The sequence below is a fragment of the Pelmatolapia mariae genome, linkage group LG22, assembly GCF_036321145.2.
Source record: "Pelmatolapia mariae isolate MD_Pm_ZW linkage group LG22, Pm_UMD_F_2, whole genome shotgun sequence".
NCBI classification, from domain to species: domain Eukaryota; kingdom Metazoa; phylum Chordata; class Actinopteri; order Cichliformes; family Cichlidae; genus Pelmatolapia; species Pelmatolapia mariae.
Genome location: NC_086245.2, coordinates 17,307,649 through 17,326,187, shown reverse-complemented (window position 1 = coordinate 17,326,187; position 18,539 = coordinate 17,307,649). Strand labels below are relative to the sequence as shown.

Below are 18,539 nucleotides of genomic sequence, written 5' to 3'. Positions count from 1 at the left end.
TGTCAGTCTTACAAAGACTTGTGCACCTTGCCCTGCTATTGCTAATAAACTCATCGGTTGCTTTTTTTCCAACCACTTTTTAACATAAATCAGCCAGTGACATTAAGCGTGTAAACATGACTAAGATGATCCACTCAAGTTCAAACAGAGCATCAATATGTGGAAGAAAGGTGATGTAAGTGATGCTGAATGTGGCATGGCTGTTGGTGTGAGTGTTTTGGAAACTGCTGAGCCATCTCTGGGGTTTACAGAGAACTGACCGAAAAGGGGCAGCATGGCGGCGGCAAAGGTGCTAACCACCGTGGTTTGAATGTAATGATTCAACCCATCCTGTGTGGAGTTTGCATATTCTCCCCATGCACTCATCTTAACCATGATATGCAGAAGAGCAACTCTGAACACGCAACATATTGAACGTTGAAGCAAAAGGCCACACCTGGTGCCACTCCCAACAGGTAAAAACAGGAAGCTGAGGCTACCAAAACTGGAACAACAGAAGACCGGAAAAACAATGCCTGTTCTTATGTTGATGATGTAATGCTGTATTTTCTCAGCACACTTTGAGCTCCTCATACCATCACCATCATCAAAAAACCACAGCCTGCCTGTGTATTGAGCATGTCCGTGCCCTTTATGACCACATAAAGTGCATGTACCATTTTCTTATGTCTGCTTCCATCTCAATACGGATCTCAAACACAGTAGAGTGCCTTGCTGAATCTATGCCACAAACAATTAAGAAAAAAAGGGGGGTTCAACCTAGTGCTAGCAGTGTGTACCTAATAAAATTGAGTGTTGTACTGCAATTAAACTGAACTGCTGTTTTTTAACTACAAATCTGCAGCAGTAATGCTGCAGATGCTGCATAACCAGTTTGTGGCAACATGTGCATGACTGAGAATGTGTGTCAAGGGAAAAAAAAAGAAGCTATTGATCTCAAGCATCCGTGTTTTGAAGCCTCACCCTACATGGAGGTTATTCAAGGCTCGGTGTATACAGTGACAGGTCACTGCTCAGTTTGAGACTAAAGGCTCATTTCTTTTTGGTTAAAGTTTAGTTGTGAGAATAATTTGTGAAGAACTTCTATCCAGGGAGGTGAACGCGCTTTTTTAAATGGTTGAAAGCAGTACTGTTTTTCCACATGTCTGGAGAGGATTTTTAATTTTGTCTTTACTCTCAGGTCGCGTTTCATTTGCTGGTACCCGTTTTGCTTTTAAACCGGCATTAAGACACAAATTCTGCACGGATCACTGAGTTGGAATCACCGCGCTCCTTCTCCCAGCTGTCATCATGTCCTTGGAGGTATTTTAATGGCAATGAAGAAGGGTGTGTGTGTGTGTGTGAGTGAAAGAGAGCACTGTTTTTATCGAGAAGGTCAGAGAAAGACAGGCGTTAGAGGGAAGAGGAAGGCTAATCAATATCTCCTCTACTTAAACTCTTACTCCCAGACTAATCGCAGTCCAGTGGTGACTGTCATTTCTAATTAGTGTAAAGCCTCTCGGCTTTATTCACCTCTCTCCCTGCCTTAACGTGGAAAATGATGGGTTGATCTTTCACTGTACAGTATACAAGGCAGGCTAAAGTATTCAGGAACACAGTCATGGTCCTGCAGTTCTTCAGTCGTGACAGACATTAACTTTGGTTGGATTTAAAGGACATCCACATTGCTTTATTATGCAAAATATAAAATACAGTCATCAGACAATCTGATGACTGTATTTCTCTGAAAGTAGCTCCTGAGTTTTGAGGGTTGGTTACTTCTTAGAGCACCTTCCAAAAAACTTATCACCTTACTTGACCTGATTTGGGATTAGCACCAAACAAGGAGTGACAATAGGCTTCTACAGGGGGTTCGGCTTGCTTTTGGAGCAAACCTCAAGTGGCCACTTGAGGAACTGCACCCGGGGGTGTCATCACTTTAAGGACGAAAACAACGGGTGAATTTACCAGAAGGCAGAGGATCAAAGTAACAATGAACAAAGCTTTCCATGCAGTTTTCTTGTGGCTCGTCTTATTATGCACATGGGAACATTTTAGGAAGTACCAGCCTTTAGATGGGGGAAACACCAAGCCTCCTGGTTTCTACAGCTTAGTTCCTTGTTCTTAATGTCAGTCAGCACATTACACAACAGGTATAGTTAAGCTTGGTCGACAGTCAAGTGTAAAAGCCAGAAACAGTGATGGTCGTGCCACAAATTTGCAGACAATTCAGTTTTTTTTAAAAAAAAAAAAACAAAAAAAACCCCAACTTTATTAATACTTTTTGTTAAAGCACAATATATAAAAAAAAAAAAAAGGGTTTAATTCCAAGTCGTTTAACAGAGCATAGTGGCATTTGCTTCAGAAAACAGAAACAAATCGCTACTTGTACAATGTGAAAAATAAAAGTCTTTCTCCTTCAGTGACTGAGCTTAGCTGGGTCAGCATTGACAAAAAGATTCATCTTCCTAGCAGAAACTCTGCAAAGCTGGTATAATAATAATAATAATAATAATAATAATAATAATAATAATAATAATAATAATGAACACATTGCTGCTACATTAAGGCCAAAGCCCAGGCATATTTGAGGAAACCCTTGGTAAAGTGACAATGGTGTATATATGTTTTTCCTCTTCTTTTTAATATTCTTTGAAATTAAATAAAAATGAAAAGCTTGGCAAGCAAGTATTGCACATACAGATGTCCCAGTACCCTAAAATACCGAAACTCACTAGCACATCCGAGAGAGGAAGTTTATAGGTGAGGTTTTCAGAGGAAGCAGCTGCTGTTCAACAAATGCCAATTCTTTTTGGATACAACCGTTCTGTGTCTGCCAAGAGTCACTTTAGTGTTTTTAATTTTATCTCTCTGTCCAGACGAGAGACAAACTTGTGAAGATTGAGTGGTCTATGAAAGAAATCGAGTGGAGTGTCAGTAAGATTCAGTTCTGATCACAACAAGACGAAGACTGTGGTAGTCTTTCTGCAGTTTGTGCGATGCGTGCGGTGCCAAATTCAGGAGCAGTATGCTGCAAAACCTCTAAATACCTCCTCATTGGCATTAAAAAAAACAAAAACAAAAAAAGTACATTAAGAAAAAATAACTGCATTTCAAGCCATTACATAAAAGTTTTAAAATGTCAAAGCTTCAAAAATAATTATTAAAAAACAAAAACACCCTCAAGTAAATACCGTTTTTAGCCAGTCTAGGAGGGCTAGGAGCTACTCACGATGGAGCATTCAACCAAAATACAAGTTCAAAAGCATAATTGTGTATCAGGTCAACTGATGCAATAATTTAATTCACAATAAGAGCCTAATCATAATAAAAATGATACTGTGGCAGAGCATAATGATATTTAAAAAATAAAATAAACCGACAAGATTTGGACAGAATGACACACAAAGAGCAAAAAGGAAGAAAAAAAATACTAATGAACCAGTGACAAACTGAACATCATCAAAAACACAAAGAATCAGTGTAGTTTGAGTGCGTTGATCTTTAAATATGCTCAGGAGTTTCTATTTTTGGTCATTTTTGAAGTTCAGGCAGGAAAAGGGAAAAAAGCTGATGAAAAAGGAAATGTTCCTCCTTTTGTATGAAATCTGTCCGGTATAACTTCAAAGTATTCACAGTGGAGTTCTTGGTGGTGCCGTCTTTATGTGTGGTAGAGCTTGTGTTCATACTCTGTGGTGGAGCAGGTGTGAGGAGAGGCCGTGTCTCTGTGGATGGGTGCGGGAATATTGCTGCGGTGCTGGTGGTTGTCCGTCAACGTCAGGTTCAGGAGGCTGGTGCAAGTGGGCAGGTAGACGTGCTGCACGTGCTCCACCTCCGATCGACACACGGGGCACAACTGTGGGGGGAAATAAGGAAGAAAAGCATTTAAAATATGTCTGTTTAAGAGGGGAAACAGGAAAACTGCACCACTTTCACAAAGACATAGGCCTCATGATTTCAATGTGCAACTACGATCGTGCTGCAGTGAGGGCAACACAAACTTAACCACAAAACTAAACTGAACTGCGATTCTTTCCAAAGAAGTAAACTTTCCCTTTTGTCTTAAAGTTTCGGAGTGATTCACACATCTATTAGTTGGGTCACGTTTCCCATTTGAATTAATAGAAGAGAGATTTGCCTGGCTGACATAATCCCTTCATAAGGGCACACTCACACACACACCATCTGCTTCCACAAGATGGGCCACATTTAGCTGATTAAGTGTGGGGGACAATCAGGTCAGCAGAGTGTAAGAGCAAGGCTTTGGATGTTGTTTAAAGGACCATAAAAAAAAGGATAAGAATCTGGAGCTAAAATAATTAAAAGGCTTTTGGTGAAACTGAAAACTCAAGGTAGGAGGGGAAACTGTTTGATTTTCAAGCAAAAGTCACTTTTAAGGAGTCATTTGTCAGCACATGTGACTGTGGAGAAATCCTCACCTGAAGCTGATTTGCGCAGGTCTGGCAGCACACCATATGGCCGCAGGGGCAGAATGCAGCATCTATCTCCTCCTCGCAGCAGAGCATGCACAGCAGAGCCTCTCTGAGCTTCTGCAGACGCTCCTGCAGGGCCCGGTTTTGCTGGCAGCTGCCACAGTCCAGCCCCCTGTCCTGCTCGCCATCCCTGCTTGGGGAGCGTGAAGGAGAGTAGCGATCCCTGCTTTCAGAGCGGGACATCAGGTCCACCACGCCAGAGTTGTAGAGCGCTCGCCGAGCGTGGTCGTACACTTCCTTGGCGGTACGTCGGATGTCAAAAACGTACTTTTTGCCCAGGTTGATGTTTTCGTTGAGGAAGAGTGAGGCGAGGTGGCCCTTGAAGTCTCTGCTGTACTGCATCATCACTGCATTGGTAACTGTGTCACACCTGAAAAAAAGAAAAAATATATATATATAAAATAATAAGACATTAATACTACTGCCAATGAATTTGAGCTTTGATTTCAGTTTAAGATAATCAATACAAATTGTGACTTGCAACCATCCTGTTCCATTTACTACTATAAGACATTGAAATCTTGCTTTTAAGCAACCAGGATGAAGATTTGTCTGCAGAGTTTAAAACAAACAAACAAGAAACTATCCTGGCAGCTAAAGGACAGGTCTGTCTTTGTACCATTGTGATTGAGAACAATTTCATAGCTCAGCCATTTAAACTGTCCCTGCTCACTGCAAAGAGAGTTTTGGGTGCGCACACACAAACATCTATGGTCAAATATTTTCATCGCTATTAAAAGACGTCTTGCCCAATCTACATTTGCACTTTCATATTTACTTAAGCAGGTCAGGCAGGGACACTTTATGCTCTCCTAAAGAGAACAAAACAAGTTTTTACAGAGCACGTTTTAGGTTATGTTTTACTGCACCTCTCTAATAATTCACCAGTGTTAAGTGAAGGATAGTCCGCAATAAACAGACTGGTGAATGACTAACAACAAAGACTGCTGACACACACACACACACACGCAAAAACTTATTTCAATATTTAAACTCATCTGGGCTCACCACATTGGGTGAGCTGCAGACTTTGTCCTATGATTTCTAACATTTGAGATGCAATAACTTACAGTGATGTTTTAAAGCTTTGAACCACTTCTCAAATGCAGCCACATAGCTGCAGTACATAGGCTTTGTGTGTACTATACACGAGTCGCTGATCTGGGATTAAATATGGCTCTAACCCTCACCTGTAGAAAGCATGCGTCTCTGTGATGGCTCGGTACAGGCCGCTGGCTGCCCGGTTACTGATCAGCTTAAACAGAAGCACAACGCTGTCATTCGTGTCCTTGGTAACTGTCAGGTAGACACTTTTCCCCGACTGGGTGGCGATCTGGATGATTGGATAGCTTATCCTAAAATAAGTTAACAGGAAATTGTTAAATGCTGCCGCGTCCTGTATTATCAAACATGCAGTTATATTACAAACGAGGTTATTATTATAGATGTTGGTCGTTGTACCTGTTGACCAAGCTGAAATCCTCCTTGCAAATAGCGATGCCTTCAGGACCAACTCCTATTGCCATCCTCTGACCGTCTGCGTCGCGAGCCCAGTGCCACTCCACGCCGTAATGCTCCAGAGAGGAGACCAGTTGCAGGGCCTGATACTCCACTGAGCCCTGGCTCAGACCTTCTAGAGTTTTGTGTCTGGAAATGATACTGCAGGGGCACAAATAAATGTTTTTAGTCAGTTGCAGAAAAGCATAAGAGTATATATATATTACCATACTGATAGAGCTATAAAATGTATAGAGAGACATCAAATGTACGTGTCTGCATAAAGAACAGGCTGAGTGTAGGTGTGGCTATGAACACTGTTGGCTCAATATAACGCACAAAGTTCAGTGTAGTAGGATTGGCAGAAGCCACTTGACAAGTATACATTTTTTTGAACAAGCAATGACCGGGGCCATTTGCACAACATGTGGGAAGAGAAGGGGAAGCTGTGTTTACACTTTCCCGTCTACGCGTCACATTTCGTAACAGAACGTGATCCATGTTCTCAGACGTTAAAAAACGCAGTAAAACTGTCGTCCTCGTTATATTTAACGAGAAAGTGTTAGGGATGTACAGTGGGAGGTTCTGTTAGCGAAACCCTGCGAGCACATGCTATCTGATCTCCTGTCAGCTTCTGTTTGCTGATCAGTGTGTGCATTAGCTCACACACAGCATACACCAACCATGTGGCTGTGCGTGATGTGTTCTTATCTGAGTCTTTAAGTCTTTCACTTGGAAAAGGAAAAAAAATAAATAAATAACTGCTGCAATGTAGAGAAAAAAGTGCAGTCTAGTTTAAAAGACAGTTCTGTTTAACTGTACTGCTGACTTTTTTGCTTAAGACAGCATTTTAATTTCTTAAATTATTTTAATATTGATGACCATTAGCTTATTATGCCATCCTTGGCTCGTTGCCATGCTCCATTATTTACTTTTCATCATGCCTCCTCGGCTGGACTCCTACCTCCCTCAAAAATAGCGCGGGGGCCGAGCTTTAGTGACTTTCCAGTGGTACAGAGTGTCTTAGCAAGCATGTTTGTGGGCTATAAAAACTACAGTTGTCTCATAAACTAACCCAACTTCACTAGAGGTAATGTTAGGCTGCAGCATCATTTATAACTTAGTACATCTTTCATGTGCAAATGTCCCATATTCACAAAGACATTTTATTTTCATGTTTGGTAAGTGCTGTACCTGTCGATGGTGGCGGGGCTGGGGTCTTCTCCACACAGCTCTGAATACCAGTACTGGGCTGTGTTTTGGTTGTAGTCGCCAAACTCTGCCTGTGCCAGGAGCGCACTCAGCTCCTCGGCTTGTTCCGAGCCCATACGCAGGTGACCGTTATGGAGGTCCTCCTTCACGTGCGTAAAGAAAATGTGTCTACAGGGCAGAAAAAGAGGAGAAATAAGAATTTTTCACACTTTTTTAAAAAAAAAAAAATACACTTTACCTAAATAACCAGTGGCTTAAAAAAAATAAAAAATAAACAGAGGGGTTAATTTATTACTTTTGACATAGACATGCAGAACCAACTTCCATGTGTGATATTCAAGTCACCCAGACATATGTCAGAGCAGGTGGTCATTGCAAAGCTTAAATCCCATCACAGACTGCAACTGTTTGTGTGTGCAGCAGAAGGAAAAACCACTTGGCTCGTATTCAGCGGTTACAACCGCTCTCTCCGTTTCTACAACTTCCTCAAAAAACACACACCACTAACTTCCTTTAAGTGTAATTTCACTGGAAACCCTAAAAGTAGAAGTTGAGAAACAAAGTTAAAGATGCAAACAACAGCCCTCTAATGTCATGCGCATTTAGACTTTGCAGCTCGATGGGAAACTGAACGTGCACGGCTTGGGGCTCGATTACGTGACTGCCGGCCAGGCTCTGTGTGTAATCCATGTCCATCTCTTGGGCTTCTTGCCAAAAATGTGATATACCCATTTAAACCCTAATTACGTCGTTACTCATGCTTGTGCCTAAAAACAAACCATTTCTGCTCCCAAATGTGGAAGTTTTACAGTGGGCAAATACAAGAACTGTTATTGTTTTGAGTTAATGTTTTAAAAGAGAACACCCAGTTCTGGCGTGGTCAAGGAAAATAGCTCCATACTCCAAAAACACAAGTCTTGACATGTCTTGCTATTGTTTTGACCAAAAGATGTAAGGACTTTTCTTCCTTCTAGCAGCAGGAGACAATACGTCAACAGGAACACCCTAAGTGACTCAATTCTTACATCATGAAAAAACTGAACGCAAGTAACCCAAACGATCCTTCCTCGATTCGACCTATAACAAAGTAACTGTATAAACCTGCTCTGCAGCTTCCACCGGGCAAACATCCTGATTGTCATCTTTAGTCCTCCAGTGCTCTACAAATAAAACTTAAAATGCACTTTTCTCTCTTCTCAACATTTTTTTGGGGAGCTCCATATTCCTGATGTAGACTTAAAGTATATTGTGCCTCAAATTGCTCGCTATTTCGACTAAAGCAAAACCTCCCTTGGGCCAAAGTTCCCTTTGAAGCATGATGCCAAGAGAGACATTTTCATTTGTGCAAATCAGGTCATACCGTGACTTTGGGATATTTGAGAAGGTTTACAAGGACATTTATGAGTCGAGTGGAGAAGCAGCACTCACCACACTGTTCATTACGTGTGTACAAAGCCTTTGTTTTGATTATGTGGAAAATGCATCTACTTGAGAACCCCTATGGGAACTACAGAAGACATGGATGTGGCGTTTCCTCTGTCATCTCAGGGGAGCAGGAGGAGCCCACACAGAATATGCACACGCAGTGCATCAGCTTTGCAATGCAAAAAACAGACACCTCCTCCAACACACATTCACAGTGCTTCCAGCAGCAAAAAGCAGCTGTGGGGCACAAACAGTCAAGTCTACACCATCCCAGATAAAGCCAGACTGTAACAACGAAACCCCGCAGCTGACTAGCCTCAGGCATAACAAACACTGCTTTGATATGGTGTTAAACATCCCATTCCCTCCAGCACGCGCACACACAAACACTGCAATCTATTGTGTCAAGCCCAGCAGGCGTCATGTGACGGCGAGCTGCTCGTTAGCTACCTGCCTGACGCAAACAATAGGACCGACTTGACGGAGAGGTTACTACAGGTTGCCGTAAAGGGTTACCATAGGGCAAGCCGCAGAGGTTACTCTAGTTTAAGCGGGGAACTGCCAAGATGTACATTACTGCCAAGAATGGCAATTAAAATTTCGAAAGTGCCCTTCAGCACGAGTGCGGACCTGTTGGCTATCGCAGCGCCGATAAGATAAGACAAGACAAAGAGGAGACGTACCCAAAACTTTTACCTCAACATTGCTTGACTTGTGTCAGTGTGCCATGAGATGCACTCTTGGGCCCTGCCCTTGGGCTGCAGGGTAAGACACCAAACTTATGTTATTCCAGTGTTGTGAGCAGCCAGATATGTGTAAACAGGTGTGCGTGCTTTGCTGAGCTCAGGCCAAAATAACTATTAGGAAGAAAAATCTTGAAGAAGAGGTAACTAGAGATCACCGCTAGTAGTTCCTGTCTGACGAGCCTGAGGTAACAAATATGCACTCCACTGAACACCACAAAAACAACTCGGCACACAACTGCTTCACGTGCACGCGTCCTGCTGTTGTGCTTTTAAACACTGGATTTGAACAGCAATACCACATAGTCACAAATATAACTTGGTTAAAGCAAGTTTTATCACTTTTGCCCCAGTTAGTTACAAGACAAGGACTTCCTGACCTCTTTGTTGAATAAAGAGCTTTTCAGACAGATGTGCTAGGATCAGGCAGTCTCAGCACCTGTCAAGGTCCTTCCTATTAGACAAGCAAGAGCCCATAAATTCACAATATAACCCAACATGGGAGTTGAGCTTGATTTGCTGATGTGATCTTGATCCAATTCAGGCAGACTTCCTTAAATTTACTGTGCAGCTTCCTTTTGGAAACACTGAGAAAGAAAGGAAGGATTTGTGACTCAGTATGTCTGGACGCATAAAAATAAAATGGTGTTAAGTCTTTTACAAATCCTTCAGGGTTACGCGCCTTTTATAACAGCAACAAAAGACAACAGAAATGGACAAATAAACCCCCCCCTCAGGCCCAAGCAAATTGGTTTCCAAGCAGATGATAAAGAATCTAGTCACTGTGACCCCCCTTTGAGTGACCGGAGAGCCATTTATCAGCAGCTAGACAGCTCTCTGAGTCACCGTGTCAAGGAGCAATGCATGATACTATCCAGACACGTTTGCACATGCATCATTACTGAAGAAAATACTTCTAGAGCTGCAGCCATCATCTCAGCATTTGTTTTGTTCTCTAGGCTGATCCCAACTAGCGCGCACACATGCAGACTGAATGCCAGGAAATGTGCACACAGACCAAAGTCTCGTGGCCTACTTTTACTGTATTACTTTGTATACACCCCATTGCTTTGTCTTTTGTTTATGGGTTTTCTCCAATAAAGTCTTAAAAGGGTTACTCATTTACCGTCATAACACTCGTCAGTGCCAAGAGAGCACAGGTGAAATGAAATCTACTGAAAATGGCGCTTGTGGATGTTGTGGAGATCGTCGTGTGAAGGGCTGTGCAAGTGTTTGAATACTTGATTGCCTAACTGGAATAATTCAATTAAAGCAGGCCTGGGCCCTGAGAACGAATATTTCAAAATAGGTCACCGGCCAAAGAGCGGAGCTAAGAGGGATGAAGATAAATTTTTCAGCTGATTTATTCTGCCCCGTCTTTGAACCATTTGAAAACACTGAAATATCCCTAAAGGAATTGTTTTTTTTCCCTCCAGCAACTCAGTGAGAACCTTTAATTATTATTTTTTTCTAAATACATTTGCTCTGAAGAAGAAAACAGAACTTTTCAAAGTCAACTAAACTCTTTCCAGTATGTTCCACCCATCTATAAAAACCATTTAATCTTTTTTTTGTGCCCTGACCAACCACCAAGCTGAATGTCAGCCGGTTCATTTCACAGGAGAACAAAACGTCCCCGCAAACTGAAACCTAACACCTCCGCCTGCACTTCTTTCAGCCAATCACTACTAGAGTTTCCGACCTCGTCGGTTGGACTCTCAACAATGCGGTTTGTAAGTTAGTCAAATAACACCCTGCCAGAAGCAATGTGTCGTGAGGTTACTAGCAGTCAGTGAACTATAGTTACCTCTGCTCATCATCCTCTCTGAAGCTGTGGGCGGTTTGATCGCATAGTTTGATGCACAGTTGCGCAGCATTAATGCCAAGCGCTAAATAAAACTTGCTTTTGAACTGACAAGTTGGACTGAAATCCAACACTGTATTAAAACAAAGCTGCTGCTTGTCTGCCACACTTCTTGGGTTTCAAGCAACTGGCTGGTAAAATATTGCCATTACTGCTCAGCATCAAGTTCAGGCGCCATAAAAATATAACAACTGTCATGTTGTGGCTTCAAAAGAACCACGGCAAGGTTACCCTCTCTGTTTGTTGTGCACTTGAGTAAGAAATTTATACAGAAGCTGGAAGAGAAGAATTACTGATTGTAGAGCTTGCAGATAAAAACAACACTAGAAGACCCACAGGCATCATATGTGATCTTTGGCTTAATCGTCTGTGTAGCATGCCACAATGACCTGAAAACGATAATCGAGTGTGACTTGCATAAATTGTTTTTGTAGAACATTCACTCTAAGAGGCCGTGTATGAACTTTGTCAAACACGGCTCGTTCTTCATAGTCCTTATCTCCAATTGTGTGTTATAAAAACAAAACCGAACTGGTCAGAATACAAAAAAAGGCAATCAAGTTGAGCTTTTTCTTCACACACAGCCCAGAAATGGCTCGACTCTGGCTATGTACGTGTAGGTCTGCAGCAGGTTTTAAAAACAAAACAAAAAACTACCCCACCTTGCACAGGAGTATAAAAGTGTGACGGAAATTCCAATTTAATTTTGTCTACAGCCACCGTGGGTAGACAATATTCAGGATTATGCAAGAAAGAAATGACAAGCAGTGAAGAGTCTTTAAAGTTAAAGCCAAATATTTTTAGTCTACAATTGTTTCCAGTCCTGTGATTCATCACAGAGGAGACTGTTTAGGGAAAAACTGTTTAGGGTTTGTCCGTGTCTTTTCTACTTGTGTCACCATCATGAACAACAGATTCAAATAAACATTTTATTCAAAAGCCATAATCAATTAAAATAATTCTCCTTTAAATAAAACTCACTTGGAGTTTGATTTGGATTGAAGTTAAACAAAGGCTTAACCCAGAGGAGGCACACGGGTTAACAACCAGGACCTCTGATACAGCCTGTGCTAATAGCTGTGCCTTCTGGGGCCATCCAGTTTTTTTTTTTTACTGCCTGACCAGAATGCTAAACAGGAGTGCTAATGAAGGGGAAAACATTCACATATTTAAACTATAAACGCCCTTTAGCAAGTAGCGTTTAATGATGCAGATAATAGAGGCGGTTGTTGAGGCCCTTCTGTCAGCATCCTTTAACCAATAAAAGCAGCATTATTCCAGTAACAGGTCAGTTGATGCTGGATGTTTTATAGAACTTATGGAACTAAGAACTTTTACAAACAGAAGAAAAATTAAAACAAACAAGCTGATAGAGAGATGGAAAGAAGCCACCCCAAGTCAATTTTATACAGTAGCATAAACTGTTCTAGGCAAGCTATATTAAACAAGTCTGCAAAAGAAAAGCAAACAGATCAAAAAGTAAATGAGGTTTTAGAAGCATGGTCTGGGACACTTATCACAGATGCAAGCTAAATTTAAGCCCTGCAATACAGCCACACAGCATACCCTCTTAAATACTATGAATTCTGGTTTAGAGTCTGAATGTCACGTTTATTTAGCAAAAAGGCCCTACCAAAGATTAAAATGAATTGGCAGAATGTGCCCAAACAGTCGGCTGCATCTGAGCATTAAGGCTTCTTTTAATGCTCAGATGCAGGGTTAACACTTGTGACCTGCTAGGCTTAAAGCAGCAGCAGAGTGCGCAGCAGCTTATATAAGCAGCTCTGCAGGTTCATCAGGTTATGTAAGGGCTATAAAGGCCCATAAGGGGACAGTGACGGTAGCAAGGCCATCCTCTAAGCTCTGCATGGAATATTTACTCAAGCTCGCACACACTTACTACTTATTGCTCAACTGAACATAAGAGGGGAAAAAAAGCAGAAGATACTCAGATGGGTACACAAATGCCCTCAAAATAATTATTGGATGTTCTGCTGCAGTGGATAGGGCCTGTAGGTGTGTGACTAACAAAAATGTTTTAAAAAGTGTGCTGTAGAAGATGGCTTTGTGTCATGAGGCGTGTCATGAGAGCATGTGTGCATTCAGAGCAACTTTCAGGAAGTCGTGTAGCTTAACTAGGTCAAAGGTGACAGAACAAGAAAAGGGAAGCTAGTCTGTCTTCTAAGCACCATTTGCTTAAATTTTGAATTCATTTTCTACAATGCAAAAAACTCACAAACAAAAAACCTCCAAAACCCATCTTTCAGGAAAACGATGCATGACATTAATCATCCGTGCATTGTAGCTACACAATAAGCTAAAACTGGTCCTTTTGCCTTTCTTTACAAGTACAAAAAATAAATCAATTGGTGTAGAAGGTCCTTGCATGCCACTCTTTTATGTATACTGTTCACAGACAAAGATAACGTTAAATGCACCCAAACGAGATAAAAATCTGCTATCAAGAAGAAAAAAAAAATGATGCGAGTCTTTCAAAGAAATGCCACGACTCTAAATGCACTAAAAGGATTTTTTCTGAGCCATGTGCGATTGTCCTCAAAATGCTGCTGCTGTAACATCAACAGCTTGGCCTTATCTCTAAAAACTGATGCCAGTGTTTGCATGCTCACCCCTCATATTATATCACATCTGAGCAGACGGACGGCATGAAGGCTGAGCCAAAATTAAACACCTAACCTCACAGCGTGGTAAAGTGTGACATGTGCGAGTATTTATTAGCAGCGACCCACCTGACCTTACCTGCAATTTAAAATCTTTATCTCACTTCTTTTCACCCCCCAAGTCTTGACCAAACACCAGCCATCTGCTGATAACTCCTGCTAATCTACTGGAGGTCAGAGCGCAGGCAGCCAAGTGTCCTCTGTGCCCTTAGCCCCCCTGACTGTCCTTTCACTTTCCTCTTCAAAAGGTTGCCAAATATGGGCTACAGTGGAGTGGAATAGGAAGGTGGAGGGAGAAGAGCCAGACAGAGAGGAAATGGGTGTGGGCACAGTTTAATCACCCAACAGCAGCAAATGAAGAACCAGTAGAAATCCCCTCTTTTTACATTTGATAGCGCAGGGTGAAGGGAGAAGGAAGAGAGAGTTGGAGCAGTAGGCGAACCGGAGAACAACAGGGACAGTTTAGCTTAATAAATAGTTCTAGTGGAATGCTGCAGTTCAAGTGCTTCCTTGATTCATATCCATGGTATCAAACACTCATCACATCGCCCAGGGTGAACATAACATCGACTCCATCAAAACAAGTTTTTGGGACTCGTTTCAAGGGCTGAAAATTCACTTTCCATTTATAACTTCACAGTCTGTGGGCAGGGGACTACCCATTCAGACATGCCTGGGATTGTTACTTGTTTTTTTAAACAAGTCTGGCAGAGAAGGGCACATGTTAAAACTACATGTCAACTCACTGTAGCAGCAGTTTTGCTTGCCATCGCCTAATGACCAATAAAGCACAGAAAGTGAACAACAGTTATCCAAAACTTCACCTGCAACTATGTTTCTAATTGACGGCATATTCTCGCAAGGGAAAGCACCCCTTACACAAGCTTTTCCCCAAACTGCATCTGCAGAAAAAACAGAAAACGGGAGGGCTTTTGTTCACACGAAAAACGGCCACGGACAATCGAAACAAAAAGATATTTCGAGTTGAATGGGAGCAGTGACGAGAGGTCCTGGCTGTCACACAGAGGGTCCCTGGGGGTAGGCTCAGAGCAGCACACAGCACCAGAGCTGCTGGATCATATTTCCTGCCTGGCGCTTCACCAAAATGACCTATAGTAACCCCGGAAGGGCTGGGGAAGAGGTTACTATAGGGCATTTTCGCTTTGTTGGAAACAGTGATCAGATTATGCTCTGGGAACTCGCCAATGGTGGCTTTGTTTTGTTTCCCCAAACCCGTGCTCCTCATTAAAGTCATGTACATGAAAAAGAAAATTGATGTTATTTCTTTGACCCGTTTTAGAGGAAATGACAAACACATTTACACACTCAAAACAATAAGAGGAAGTAGTTCAGAGTTATAGCTGTTCTAAGGCCTATGAGCAAATTTCCTTGCACACGGTGTCTTTACAGCGTGCGAGCTTTCAAAAGTACCTCGTCTGCTCCTGCAGAATCAGATGGGGCTCCACGAAGAACTTGACCCGCAGCCTGAGCCGACAGGGTGTCAAATTATCCATCTGCTGGCTGATGCGGTTCCTCAGATTCAGCCACAGGTTTTCTCCTTTGCTGCCTGTGAACTGCAGCCCAAAGTAGTCTACTTCGATTATGCCCAACTTTCTGCAAACCTGAAGAAAGACGAAACAAGCGGGGGTCACAAAAAACACACACACACGAAGTGAGACGTGAAGCTTTTCACCACAGGACAGTGACAGCTGGTGAAGAGCTCCTTTAAAGAGGCAATCAATAACTTTTCTTGTCATGTGGAAAGTGACGAGAACCAACTGAGTAAAGTCCCACTGGACTTTTTTTTTTTTTTTAATTTTTTTACAAGGAAATTCACCAGTACTGCTGTTACTGCAGATATGCCGAAACACAAACCCCCATCAATATTCTGAAGCTCACGAAGTGAACTTGGAGCCCCTCCCGGGGTACAGGGGCTCATCAAGCCCGCAATCCCACGCTCCTCCGGCGGCAGCAACCATGGGTTTATTACATAACTGCTGCTGAAAGTCTGCACAGGGAGCCAGGAGGCTGAGATAAAACTCGTTCTGTGCATATTAAATAGATTAACATCATAATGAGGAGGGGAAATGGCAATCAAAGGAAATAACAGTTACTACTGTGTCCATGTAGAGTTGGGGGTGGTGGTGGGTAGAGATGTGAAAAGCTAAGTTTCATCTTGAGAGGCGGCAGGATGACCTGGAGTAACCTGCACAAAGCCATCTGCCTCTGACTAAGCGAAGGAGCCTGAAGTGGCAGTCGGCAGCTTCCCAGCAACCTAACAAAACTTTTCTCTACGTGTTTCAGCTCCGTGGCTTTTTGACCGAAGTGACACTTTAGAGGGTTTGTATTATTAAAAAAAAAAAAAAAAAAAAAAAGAATAACGAAAAAAAGAATAAAGAAAAGGAAAAGACACGAAAGCAGAAAAAGTTGACCTTTTTTCTGCACTTGGCGCTCAGAACATTGTTTCCTCAGTCCTAGTTCGCTACAAGCAACAAAGCAGGTGACAGTTTTGTTGTAGCTTAAAGCTGAAGCTCACTGAAGCTGTGGCGAATTAATTAAAGAAATAAAAACAAATAAAATATTCTAATCGTGCAGAAACTTGGCTCTTCAGTCTTATTCACCACATATAGTCGACTCATAAATGAGCGCGACACATTAGAGGTGAAGTTGACTGAAACATAAGAAAATATTTTTCGGACAACCCGAGCCGTGCTGCCTCACCGACGGACATACGGCGACGTGTTATTTTCACATTAAGACACAAAGAAGAATAAAACGTGCTGTCCGTCTTTACCTTGTTGAGGCAATCTTCACCGTTCGCCTTCGCATCAACTTCCACTTCCATCACCACCGAATCCGGACGAGTAACGTGGCAGAGCATTTTGGCTGTTTTGTTTCTGAAAATCTTTGGTGTGCCACTCTTTAAAACAATCAACCAACTCTCGAGCCTTCGCTTAAAAAAAAAAACCAACCCCTCTACATCAAGCCGTCATCACTTTCTTAGCCCTTTCACTCCGTTTGGTGTCCGCAGCCACCAGCTGTAGGGTATATCAATGAAACGCCGCGCTCAGCACCGCCTATTTGACATCCTGAGCCAATGAGAAGTGGCGTATCATCCGCACACCGTTTGGGCTCGAGCTCGCCTCCCGTGCCTTGAACTGTGAGGAGTCCACTGCGCCCTCACCTGGCTCGCCTGTTGCATGCACCTGAACTCACCTTGTCCTCGTGGCTGTGATGTTTCAGCGAGCTCGTGCGGGGTGAGTTTAATGGCTTGTGTACCGTCTACCCTTCGTTTCGTGTGAATAATGTATGTGGAAGCAGTCCAGAAATAACTCCCATAACTGGAGCGCATTCAGCTTCGCTGGCTTGCTGTTTTCCATCCAAAGCTTTTTGTGATTTTTTTTTATATACATTAGCAACTTCAACTTTTCCATAGCGCTGCTCCGTTTGAGTGTTGGAGAACGTGAAACTGTTTGATTATCGTGTGTCAAGGTGGGGGAAAAGGTCAAGATAAAACGACTAAGAGAGACTTAATAATTCAGCCTGCTCTACCTCATCATTTCTTCACATCTTCCTATTTCATGATATATTATTCAGCATCAGTGTGCAGTGATGCCAGATAAGACACTGCAGAAAGCTGCAGCCACACTTAAACTATGGAGGCATAGTATTCAGCCAAGCTCTGAGTTTGTCTGCCAGCGGACATTTTAGAGTAGATGCAGTGTGCCTCTCTATATTTTTCTACTCCCCAGCCACTGCATTACTGCCTGGCTGAGTCCTAAAAACACTCACTTCATCATCTAGATATTGTATTAAAGCACTTACTTGGAAGGGATGTGAAAATAAGATTCAGCTTTACATACTGCACATTTAAAGATGTATAATGTGTTCTGTGGCCCTTTTATTTGGATCACTTTTTGAATGCCAAAAAGCACTGACACTTTTCTTCAAATGAAGTAATTTCCTGGCAGCAGTGTTTTTGTCTGTACTAGCTTCCGATTTATCACATTTAAATCTTACCTGAGGATCCAGGTTTCATTTATTTATGCCATGAAAAACCTTGTGACACGAGTAAAGTGATTTCGCCCAAACTTGGGTACACATGAATTGGTCACGTCATGTTTATCTAAATGATTGACGTGGAATCTGTAGAATGTGATGTTCATGTCATATTGAATTTAATTAAATTTAGTTGTATTCATTTTTCAGTTTAAAACAACAGTTGCCTTCAGGTGCTTTAGAGTGTACGGAAAGACGCTACAAAATTAGAAAGAAAACCCCAACAACCACATAGCACTCTATGAGCAAGCACTCTGTGACAGTGGGAAGGAAAAACTCCCTTTTAACAAGGAGAAACCTCAGGCAGAGCCAGGGTCAGGGAATGGCAACCATCTGTTGCGACAGGGGTGAGGAGAGGACGATGGGACAAAAGACATGCTGTGGAAGAGGGTCAGAGATTAATAGTAACTAATGATTAAATGCAGAGAGGTGTGTAAACACATGGTGAGTGAAGAAGAAACACTCAGTGCATCATGGGAAGACCCCTTCAGCCTAGACTTTTCGCAGTATAACTTATAGAGAGGATTCATGGGTCACCTGATCCAGCCCTGACTATAAACTTTATCAAAAAAGAGGGTGTGTTTCT

General features: G+C 42.2%; 1 protein-coding gene across 1 annotated transcript; it reads right to left on the bottom strand.

Moving 5' to 3' along the window:
• Positions 1 to 2,231: 2,231 nt before the first annotated feature.
• On the bottom strand, positions 2,232 to 16,940 carry mylipa (myosin regulatory light chain interacting protein a). The gene is made up of 7 exons (XM_065470827.1): positions 16,689 to 16,940; positions 15,326 to 15,516; positions 7,164 to 7,349; positions 5,934 to 6,131; positions 5,663 to 5,827; positions 4,419 to 4,842; positions 2,232 to 3,835 (listed from the first exon to the last, which is right to left on the bottom strand). Exons 1-7 carry the CDS (start codon positions 16,773 to 16,775, stop codon positions 3,641 to 3,643), a joined length of 1,446 nt encoding a protein of 481 aa, XP_065326899.1. The 5' UTR covers positions 16,776 to 16,940; the 3' UTR covers positions 2,232 to 3,640.
• Between the last annotated feature and the right edge of the window lie 1,599 nt (positions 16,941 to 18,539).

Coding starts and splice junctions, on each gene's coding strand:
- mylipa (XM_065470827.1), bottom strand. CDS start 16,775: ATGCTCTGCCACGTTACTCGTCCGGATTCGGTGGTGATGGAAGTGGAA. Junction 15,517..16,688: donor GTGAAGATTGCCTCAACAAG/GTAAAGACGGAC, acceptor GTCTTTCTTCAG/GTTTGCAGAAAGTTGGGCAT. Junction 3,836..4,418: donor CCTGCGCAAATCAGCTTCAG/GTGAGGATTTCT, acceptor TTCCCCCCACAG/TTGTGCCCCGTGTGTCGATC.